The sequence below is a fragment of the Syngnathus typhle genome, linkage group LG15 (genome assembly GCF_033458585.1).
Source record: "Syngnathus typhle isolate RoL2023-S1 ecotype Sweden linkage group LG15, RoL_Styp_1.0, whole genome shotgun sequence".
NCBI classification, from domain to species: domain Eukaryota; kingdom Metazoa; phylum Chordata; class Actinopteri; order Syngnathiformes; family Syngnathidae; genus Syngnathus; species Syngnathus typhle.
In genome coordinates this window covers 5,652,435-5,662,970 of record NC_083752.1, presented here as the reverse complement: position 1 = coordinate 5,662,970, position 10,536 = coordinate 5,652,435, and the positions used below count along the sequence as shown (strand labels likewise).

The following is a 10,536-nucleotide window of genomic DNA, read 5'->3' as shown; positions in this document are numbered from 1 at the left end:
CTGTCAGGAATGCCAGGGCGACCAAATGCAGCTTGAACCAGGAAGGGAAAGGGAGTTGGAAGGGAGGTAGGTGGGTGGGGAACCGAAGACACAGACGGGATAGAGACTCACGGCCAGCAAACAAACAGACCGACAGACAGAAGTCCACTTGGACAAGGTTATAATTCTGACCGTGAGCCTCCAGACAGACCAGGGGAGAACCAGACAACAGGAACACTGAGCAGGGACAGAGACGGAACACAACAGAAGACACAGACAGGGAGGAACACATCATTTAAATACATCAGGTAACAAGAGGGAGCAGGTGACATACCTGACGATAACGAAGGGGTGTGGCTAAGGGAAGTTGACAGCCGAGCGTGCTCTGTCACGTGACAAGATCCGAGGTGCAGCTCAGTTAGAAATGACTGTAAATTTACACGAGTGTAACCACATGATCTCAAATTGTTTGATTTGACTTTTCTTGAAAATATATTTTTTGAAAATCAAAACAGAACTGACATCATTTTTGCATGCCAAAAAGCCTGCTATTTCAACATTCCTATTCTATGGTTGTCAGTGCTCTGTCACCAAAACATAGGCAACGACGTTTTGAATTCATCACTTGAAATAAGACCTTTAAAAAGAGGAAAAATAATTGCCATCATTGTCACAGCCACAAATGTATTAACTGATATGAGCAAAACGAAATGACGAGCTGTGAATGGCAGATGAGCGAGTTTGGGACGTGACTTTTTCCCCAAAAGACGTCATCATGTTAGCCACTGGCGCCGCCATCTGGCTACCCTACACATTGCGCATATTAAAGCCTCTTGTTCTCTACTTTTTCATAAACTATCGGACATTTTTAAATTTTTAATTTTTAAAATTAAATTATTAAATTTAATTACATGATTGAAAAGTTAAGTGTTATTTACTGTCCAGACAAAGTATCTTCAAAAGTGCTGACTCAGTGTGTGCAGCTTTTCACAGTTGCAATTTTGCGTTTGTCTGCAGCTGATCCGCACTAATCCGGATGCTTTTCATGCTTTGATGTTCATGTTGTGCTTTACTTGCAATCCTCATCAGCATCCATTGCCTCCTGAAAGCATTGCTTATAAAAAGTCTACACACCCTAAATCGAATGCCCAAAGGTCATTTTATATCACCTGCCTGTCATCAGTCTTTTGAATGCGCCCAAAAAAACGGAGCCATCCCTTAACTGTCTTTCTTTTACATTGTTTTTTTTTATTGATTTGTGTTGCACAGCACAGACAACTAAAGTACAGCGTCACGATATCTACTCAGAACATGTCGAAGATCATCAAGAAAGCAGTGAAACGCCACCACTTAAGAGTACAGGCGGGAAAAGGTCAAAAGGCAAGGGTAGTAAACAAAGCGAATGGAGAATATCGTGTTTTGGTGAAGCAGCGTGTGGCTCACAGCCCTGCGGTTAGAGTATGTTCATTGTTTTTTCTGCAATCTTTTGTTATCACTTCATCGTTCGGTGATGTAACTAAGCTGTAAACGGAGCACTACTAATAAAAACCGTCAAAACAAGCACATTGCAACTCGTCTACACCAAATGAGGCGGAATTATTGCTTTGGCTGATGGTGGACATTAAAAGTGTCACATTCCATGGATTTGAACTGAAACAATCGTTGATGTGAGAAACATTCATGATAGAAAGTGATCTTTTTTTTTTGTGAATAAAGGCAAATGAGAAGCATTCTATTGCTATAAAGACACCACGTCAAATATGCACATTCAAAATATTGGCAAGGAGGTGATGGAACGCATACAGAAATTTGACAGCTTGCAGTGTCACACATATTATCTATATACAGTACATTTTCACTATTTTTTTTGATCGCTTCCGATTTGTAAAGAACAACAATGCCTAAATCAGGTCTGAATGGATTTTGATCTAGTGATTCGAGTGCCATACAATCATGAAAATAAAAAGTGGCACGAAGATGGTGCAAAAATTGCTATGGTGATGTCTGACGCTACGCCGGTGGTGTGTGTATTTATAGGCTGCGAGTCAAAATTGTGAAAAACCCCTAAAAATTCACATTAAAAGAATTTCAAGATATTAACTTGGATATGCACAGCTGAGAATGGAGGATGTTTCCAAACTTTTTGACTGCTACTGCATGCGTAGGCCACGTGACATTAGCTCGAGGATTTTTACCGACCGGCCAGGCCTACCAGGACGTCAGATGGTGATGGTGGGAGTGATGGAATGGCAGGGAGGGAGTTGTGCCTACAGATTGACCAGGTGGAGGTCGGAGGCGGCGAAGCGGGGGCACAGCGCCATGTCGGGGTCCCGCAACTGCCGCAGGACTCGCCGGTGGAACTTGGCACGCACGCGGTTGAACTCCATGATGTCGCTGGGGTCCTCCTCTATCCAGAAGCGGTGGAACTCTTGCATCAGGTAGCCTGACAAACACACAAGAACAATCTTAAGAGAAGTCTGGGCTCCGAGGCTCATGGTTGTCAAGGTAACCAAAGGCCGTCTCGCCATTGGCCGTATGTCGACTCACAGAAGGTCTGCTGGAGGTGCAGCAGCGTAGCCATTTCAGGGGCCACGTTGTACAGGTGCGTCTTCAGGGCGCCGCTCACCAGCAGCGAGTAGGCCAGGTCCGTGATGTTGATACCCACGATGGCGAAGGAATAGCTGCACAACATTTCAGAATGTGATTTAAATTGTTATGTAATCATTTTAATTTTTTTTTGGAACCTTACCCAATGGCTTTGTCAACGTTCTTGGGCTCAAATTCTAACATGTTGGCCTCACTGTGAAGGACACACGCATAAAAGTCAAGGGTCGTAGCCGAGGTGCTCTAAAACAGACACTTGCAGCACGACCAGACGAGACTGCTTGTGCAATTCACAAATGAGGTATAAAACGGTTCCCCCAGCTCTTCTCTAAACGGATTTGACGGCTTGGAATTGGAACAATGGCGCATTCACGGCATGTGGCTGACAAAGCGGGTGAATGAGGGTGACCATAAATGGAGTACCTGCTACTCCCTTGCGCATTCCTGCGGCGGCGGGCGTGGGAGCGACACAGAGGAGGGAAGCGTGTGTCGAAACAGACAGAAGAAGCTCACTGAGATGCTGATGGCAAAGCAATACAAAGCAGTGATGCAATCAACACAAAATGAGGAGGCACTGAGTGACCTGGTCCAGCTGGGAAGAGACCACGCTCTATGGACAAAAGTACACCGACACACCTTTTTCTCTAGCCGTTGACTTTTGAGTAAATGCTTAGAAAAAAGTTGAACTCTCAAGTAACAATTTGAAGAGGAGGTCCTCAGGGAAGCGTTTTAAATCCCCTCCAAGGTTGAAATGTTCTCCTCCAGTATTGTTACACAATTTCACTGGAAGTTTTTTTCATTTGTCAAAGAAAGGTGAGTGTGTCAAATGCTTTTGTCCATACGCCGTGAAGAAGTGTTTGAGTCGCCGACCGTGAGCATGATCCACAAATGAGGTCACTTGTGTTATCGTGGAAACGACACTGATGCAAGAAATCGAGAGGGAGCCTGCGTGAAGTCTTCTGACATACTTGTGCTTGGGTAGAAGAGAGTCGTGGAGCATCTGCAAAGCTGCAGTCTTGTCATGTTCTGCAAAGTATCTATGGAGAAAGGCAAAATTAGCATAGCATCTTTAGCACGCGCATGTAAACCGGGAGCTTATTTTACAGCAGATTGTGGAGACCCAGAAGGCCCATCCCACGGAAGTCCGTCTTGGGATCGCTGCCTTGGAATCCGATTTCACACCACTGCTTGGAAATCCGTCCGGTCAAGGGAGTGTCGGGACGCAGCTCCTTCCACAACTATACCAAAAACCAACAAGGGTGAATTGGGCGGCCATCTTGTGGAGAGAACACAACATACTAACATATGAGATGAGTTTAATGGTTTGATGAACAGCAAACCTTCATTAGCATTTCCTCGTGTTGATCATTCTCACAGTCATAAGGCTCCCGCCGGAGCTTCTCCACCTCGGCCACCAAATTCCTGTAACCTACAATTTGGAGCAGGGTGGCCTGCAAGGAGATGCCCAACCTGGTGGAAGAAGCTTATGAGTTATCTTTTCCAAGAAGCAGAGGTGTGTTTGGTCTTACTGAGGGTTGGTATCGGGGTTGATCTTCTTCAGAGCCATGATGTCATCGATTATTTTTTCTACTTTGTCAGGATGGGCGCTAAGGGCGGACTGCAGTAGCTGCAAATAAAATATGGTGTACTGTACATTTCTCTCAAAATAGATAATCAAATTGCTTCAATTGCTAAACTTGGACATTTACCTCATTTTTGGAATACTTCAGAGACGACTCTGCAAGAAAAACATTGCAAAGTTGGAAAAGATCAGACAGTACCAATCAACGAACTGGCAAATAATTGAGAATTGTCAGTTGACGAATTTTAGCCTCTCACCGATCTTGAGCGTCCTGCGGGCACCGTGTTTGTTGTTGTAGCAGATCCGTTGTAGCTCGCAGCGTCCCGTGAATTTGCGTGCCACAAACTTGAGGCCTCGCCACAGACATTTGCAGTAGAGGAACACGAAGAACTGGGTCAACACTCTGAAGGGGAGAGCACAAGTAAGAAAGTCACATAGTGTGCCTTTACAAAAATAGACAAGGGGCTGTTTGCACCTGAACAAGGTTAAAAAAAAATATGCACAGATAAACCAAAGCGGATTCTCCAACACCTCTACGTGATCAATAATAATCAGGACAACTAAAGAGCATCACAAATAAATTCCATCATCCTGATCAAATGGAGGCTCGCCTTACCTCAGGAAGTGCTTCATGGTGCCTGGTGTCTTCTTCACTGGAGCTAAAACTAGGGGAGTACCTGCAAAGTGAACGTGGTGACAGTGATCCATATGTCATGTATGAAAATCTACAATCAAATGTTTGTGATTGTAGATGACGAACATTTAAGCTTTTTGAGAGGAGTAAATTCCTCAGAACACACACATTGCTTTTTTTTTTTTACACAAAAAAGAACTTAATCAAGACATATTGAAAAATAATTATTGTAATATTGTCTTTTCCTCTGTGTAGGCACAATACTCTTGCATACTAGTGGTTCGCATTGGGCCCGCGGACCCTCTGTTGTCCCCCACCGCTGCAGGCCTGCATCTGAGGAACTGTCCATGGTGCGAAGACATGACGGCGCGAGCCGTTGCATTTGCGGCTCTTCTCTCCTAATTTACCCCTTACAAGGCGCCACCGTTTCAAATCCACGACACAATCAAACCGTGGTTGTTATGTATTGACTTGGAAGTGTTGTTTCTCGTTTGCATATTGCATTGTTTGGTATGCTCTACTTTTTGTTGCCCTTCTCCGTGCGGTGTGGAGGTGTGATTGGTCAGCGGATGAATATCATTGTGATGAGGCTTGTTCAGGAAATAAAAACACGCTAACAAAAGTAACGTGAATCTGTGCTCTTTACAAAGGTTATGTAAGAGAATAAACATAACAAAATTGGCGACGAGACTTAAAAAGGACCCTACAAATGCGGAGGTGGACCGGACACAAGTGAATAGTGCTTCATGGACTTGGTTGTGTGGACGTAAGTTTCGTCTGCTCGCCCCGGATTCTGCTCTGATCAAGCTAGCCGGAGGTGAGGACGGGTGTCGCTCAGGACCAAGGTAAAAGTGAACGGACGCCAAGAAAAGTGAAAAAAAATGTCCGGAATCTTGGGAAATATGGACATATTTGACAGTTCGGTAGAAGACTGGACAACTTATGTGGAAAGAGTTGAGCAGTACTGCCTAGCTAATGAGATACAGGACGAAAGAAAAGTAGCTGTCCTACTCAGTGTCATGGGCGCCAAAATGTATAACTTACTCCGTAGCCTGGTCGCCCCAGCTAAACCGGCAGACAAAACATTTGATGAAATAATGCAGATAATGAAAAGTCATCTAAACCCAGCTCCATTGGTGATTGCTGAGCGCTTTAGATTTCACAAGAGAAACCAGTCAAGGACGGAGACGGTGTCAGAGTACATCGCAGAACTGAGGAAACTGGCCGAACACTGTCAGTTCAGAGACGGACTTTCAGATGCTCTGAGGGACAGGTTCGTGTGCGGGCTGCACAACGAGAGCATTCAGAAACGGCTTTTGACGGAGGACAAACTCACCTTGCAACGAGCAGTGGAAATAGCTGTTTCAGCGGAGACAGCAGCAAGGGATGCGACGGAGCTTCAAGGTAAAAACGCAGCCACAAGCTCTGTGTTTAAACTGCACACCAAACGGCATAATACCAAAGCAAAGCCCTGTTTCAGATGCGGTAAACAGTCACATGACCCCGCAGAGTGTTGGTTTAAGGATAAAGACTGCCGACAATGTGATAGAAGAGGGCACATACAGAAGATGTGTAAATCAAAGTACAGTAATGCAAAAGATAAACACAATATAAGAAAAGGACAAAAATTGCACAAAGTAGCACAGACAGATTCTGACAGTTCAAGTGAGGAAGAATTGGCTTGTTTAGGGCTGTGTGCTACAGAAGAGAATGACGGTGATGTGATTTGGCTGACACCAAAAATTAATGGAGTGCCATTAAAAATGGAACTGGACACAGGGTCAGCACTGTCGATCATATCATTCAACGACTACAAGAAAATGTTCCCAGACACTAAACTGTCACGCACCAGTGTAAAACTGAAGACATACACAGGAGAAAAGGTTGCACCACTGGGAAAACTCAAAGTGAAAGTGAAATACAGAAACCAAAAGTGCAATCTTGAGCTGTTCGTCCTTAAAGAGGGAGGTGTACCACTATTTGGTCGTAGATGGCTACGACAAATCAAGCTTAACTGGCATGAAATAAAGTCCATGCACATAGCCTCCAAACAGCTCACAGACATGAAGTTAACTGAGATACTGGATAAACATGCACATGTGTTCAGCGAAGGCATAGGAACAATGAAACACATCAAAGCACGTCTCGAGCTGGAAGAAGGTGCAAAAGCAAAGTTTCATAAAGCACGCCCTGTTCCATATGCGCTACGCCCAAAAGTTGAAGCTGAGCTGCAAAATCTCATGGATCAAGGAATAGTATCCAAAGTGGACTGGTCTGAGTGGGCTACACCAATCGTACCTGTTGCCAAGAAATCTTCAGACAAAGTGCGCATTTGTGGTGATTTCAAAGTAACTGTTAACCCTGTCATGCATGCAGACCAGTATCCACTCCCTCGCATCGATGACATTTTTGCATCTCTAGCAAATGGTGAGCACTTCACAAAGATTGACCTCGCACAAGCATATCTACAGATGGAAATGGATGAAAGTTCACGCAAGTACCTCACCATAAATACTCACAAAGGACTATACCAATACAACCGGCTTGTATTTGGTATTACAAGTGCCCCTGCGATATGGCAACGTGCAATGGACCAAGTGCTACAAGGAATCCCAGGTACTCAATGTTACTTGGATGATATTATTGTTACTGGTTGGGACAAAGAGTCACACTTGCAAAACTTGAATGCAGTTCTAACGAAACTGGAAGAATATGGTCTAAAAGCAAACAAAAAGAAATGTGAGTTTTTCAAGGAGTCCATTGAGTATTGTGGACACAAAATAGACAAGCACGGACTTCACAAAACGCAGGACAAAATTGAAGCTGTAGTAAAATCTCCACAACCAGAAAATGTCAGCCAGTTACGCTCATTTCTTGGCCTTGTTAACTATTATCACAAGTTTTTGCCAAACCTTTCCACTGTGCTGCACCCACTGAATGCACTACTGCACCAAAAGGCAAAGTGGGACTGGACTGAAGACTGTGAACAGGCATTTACAAAGGCAAAGGAACTCATTATTTCAGACAAGGTGCTCACACACTTTGATCCAAAGCTTCCCCTATGTCTAGCCTGTGACGCTTCACCTTATGGCATTGGTGCAGTTCTATCTCACAAAATGACTGATGGCTCTGAACGCCCCATTGCCTTTGCATCACGCTCTTTATCACCAGCAGAGCGTAATTATGCACAGATTGACAGAGAAGCTTTAAGCTTAGTGTGGGGTGTTAAGAAGTTTAACCAATACCTGTATGGAAAACACTTCATGCTGATTACAGATCACCAGCCTCTTGTTTCCATTTTCAGTCCAAAGAAAGGTGTTCCTGCTATGGCTGCCGCTCGTTTACAACGTTGGGCTCTCTTTCTTGGAGCACACACCTATACCATAGACTATAAAGGGACGAAACTACACGGAAATGCAGATGGTCTCTCTCGCCTTCCTCAACCACTGACAGAGAAGGCTACTGATCCTGCTTTAAATCTTCACATGCTGCAAATGGAACCACTTCCGGTGACTTGCGCTCAAATAAGCAAAGAAACAAGAAACGACCCTCTGCTATCTCGAGTGTATGACTTAACTGTTAATGGCTGGCCAATGCATGCAGATACTGAACTTAAGGACTATTTCACCAGAAAAGACCAGCTTACTGTGTCCCAAGGATGTGTCCTGTGGGGGTCACGCGTTGTTGTACCTCCCAAACTGCGATCCAAAGTTCTAAACTCGCTGCATGATGGGCACATGGGGGTAGTTAAGATGAAGAGTCTTGCTAGAAGTTATGTGTGGTGGCCTGGCCTTGACAACCAAATTGAAACTCTGGTCAAAACATGCAGAGGATGTCACCAGACTCAGCGCTCACCTCAGATTGCCCCTGTCCACACTTGGGAATGGCCTGTTGCCCCATGGCAACGCGTTCACATTGACTATGCTGGACCTTTCATGGATCACATGTTCCTTATTGTGGTCGACGCTCATTCGAAATGGCCCGAGGTTTTCACTGTAAAGAAAGCAACTACAACTGTAACAGTGAACCAGTTACAGATGCTTTTTGCACGTACAGGATACCCTCTTCAGCTTGTAAGTGACAATGGTACCCAGTTTACTAGTGAGGAGTTTCAGATCTTCCTGAAAAGCAACGGAATAAAACACCTTACTTCTGCTCCTCACCACCCTGCGACGAATGGACTTGCTGAACGTTTTGTACAAACTTTCAAACAGTCGATGAAAGCCAGTAGGAGGGAGGAAGTTCCACTACAGCAGAAAATCGCCAACTTTCTGCTAGCCTACAGAAACACTCCACATACTACTACTGGACAGTCACCTGCAATGTTGTTCATGGGAAGAAACCTAAGATCTCGTTTAGATCTCCTGAAACCTGACATCCGAGAACATGTTTCAAACAGACAATGTTCACCAACTCAATTACAAAGGAAACTAAGATCATTTGACATCGGACAAAAAGTATTGGCAAGAGACTATCGTAACCAAGGCGACAAATGGCAACATGCGGAAATTTTGACACAAACTGGACCACTCTCATATACAGTGAGTGTTGAGCCTAATGTCGTCTGGCGCAGACATGTTGATCAACTTTTGGACGCATCACCTGGAAATGCCGCTACTCAAACTACCACACCTACTGTCCCACAAAACCCTAAGGACAGTACTCCAGCCTCTGACATCACACCTGAGGAAAACATGTCCACACCGGAGCTAATGGACATACACAAACCAATGACAAACCTACCTGATCCTCCTGGACGCAGATATCCTGAGAGGGTTCGCAAACCACCAGACAGACTTGATTTATAAATGTTGAAAGGAAACAAATGTTCTTTAAAAGAAAAAAAAAAAAAAAGTTGTTAATATTTGATGTTGAAAATTGTTGTGAATTTTGAAATGCCTCTAAAAAGAAAAGTATACACTTAATAGCACATAGAAACATAGTACTTATATTTTTTTTATTTGATGATTATTGGTGCATCAAAGCTGGAAGAGAGGAATTGTTATGTATTGACTTGGAAGTGTTGTTTCTCGTTTGCATATTGCATTGTTTGGTATGCTCTACTTTTTGTTGCCCTTCTCCGTGCGGTGTGGAGGTGTGATTGGTCAGCGGATGAATATCATTGTGATGAGGCTTGTTCAGGAAATAAAAACACGCTAACAAAAGTAACGTGAATCTGTGCTCTTTACAAAGGTTATGTAAGAGAATAAACATAACAAAATTAAAAAAAAAAAGTAAAATCATGTGATTTTTAAAGAATCTGCTGGATGATTAGCAAAAGCAACGCGGTACATTTGCATAATCCGCAACCATGCGCAGCAGTGCCCTCCGCCTTGCAAGGTCAGCGCGTCACCAAATGCGTCTTAAAAAGCAAATCCTACCGTTTTCTAATCTTTCAAAGGAAGTAAAAGGCAGGCGACGTGCAGCTTCGTGTTTCCCTCCCGTCACTCGGCACCAGACGTCCGCTTCTCCTCCATGATGACGCCGCCGGTGTGTCAGGATGCAGTCGACAGGGGTCGCCAAAATACAAGGGAGCAGATAAGTGACGTAACGTGCTTAATGGAGAGCGGTGCTCAAAACTGCACACAAAAAAGATCTCGAAACGTCACCATATTCAGTTCATGGAGCCGTTTCTAATGCTTGGGAGAAAGCAGAAAGTAACAATATGTAAATGAATGGTCAAATTTGGGGAGGGAGTTATTTCAATACATGTTTTGTGATGTACAGTATGATTCAA

The 10,536-nt window shown here is 44.1% G+C and overlaps 2 protein-coding genes across 4 annotated transcripts; one reads left to right on the top strand and one right to left on the bottom strand.

Moving 5' to 3' along the window:
• Nucleotides 1–1,208: 1,208 nt before the first annotated feature.
• On the bottom strand, nt 1,209–10,324 carry elmod1 (ELMO/CED-12 domain containing 1). 3 transcript variants are annotated; one of them, XM_061299187.1, is made up of 12 exons: nt 10,181–10,324; nt 4,782–4,842; nt 4,423–4,568; nt 4,293–4,321; nt 4,113–4,210; nt 3,924–4,053; nt 3,688–3,821; nt 3,552–3,620; nt 3,007–3,027; nt 2,729–2,779; nt 2,527–2,660; nt 1,209–2,422 (listed from the first exon to the last, which is right to left on the bottom strand). In XM_061299187.1, the coding sequence occupies exons 2-12, from the start codon at nt 4,796–4,798 to the stop codon at nt 2,247–2,249; spliced, it is 1,005 nt and encodes a 334-aa protein (XP_061155171.1). In that variant the 5' UTR covers nt 4,799–4,842; nt 10,181–10,324; the 3' UTR covers nt 1,209–2,246. The 3 variants fall into 3 exon arrangements, with proteins under 3 accessions (XP_061155171.1, XP_061155172.1, XP_061155173.1); XM_061299188.1 differs by lacking the exon at nt 3,007–3,027; XM_061299189.1 differs by lacking the exons at nt 2,729–2,779; nt 3,007–3,027.
• LOC133167998 (uncharacterized) lies at nt 5,656–9,964 on the top strand. The gene is made up of 2 exons (XM_061299190.1): nt 5,656–6,203; nt 8,104–9,964. The coding sequence occupies exons 1-2, from the start codon at nt 5,681–5,683 to the stop codon at nt 8,184–8,186; spliced, it is 606 nt and encodes a 201-aa protein (XP_061155174.1). The 5' UTR covers nt 5,656–5,680; the 3' UTR covers nt 8,187–9,964.
• Nucleotides 10,325–10,536: the final 212 nt, after the last annotated feature.

Bases quoted from the DNA above. Each gene is read 5' to 3' on its own strand.
- elmod1 (XM_061299187.1), bottom strand. The intron at 4,322-4,422 runs GTGAGAGGCTAA...TTTTTCTTGCAG, and splicing joins CCGCAGGACGCTCAAGATCG to AGTCGTCTCTGAAGTATTCC. The intron at 3,621-3,687 runs GTAAAATAAGCT...CTTTCTCCATAG, and splicing joins CTGGGTCTCCACAATCTGCT to ATACTTTGCAGAACATGACA.
- LOC133167998 (XM_061299190.1), top strand. From the start codon at position 5,681: ATGTCCGGAATCTTGGGAAATATGGACATATTTGACAGTTCGGTAGAA. The intron at 6,204-8,103 runs GTAAAAACGCAG...TTCCATTTTCAG, and splicing joins GGATGCGACGGAGCTTCAAG to TCCAAAGAAAGGTGTTCCTG.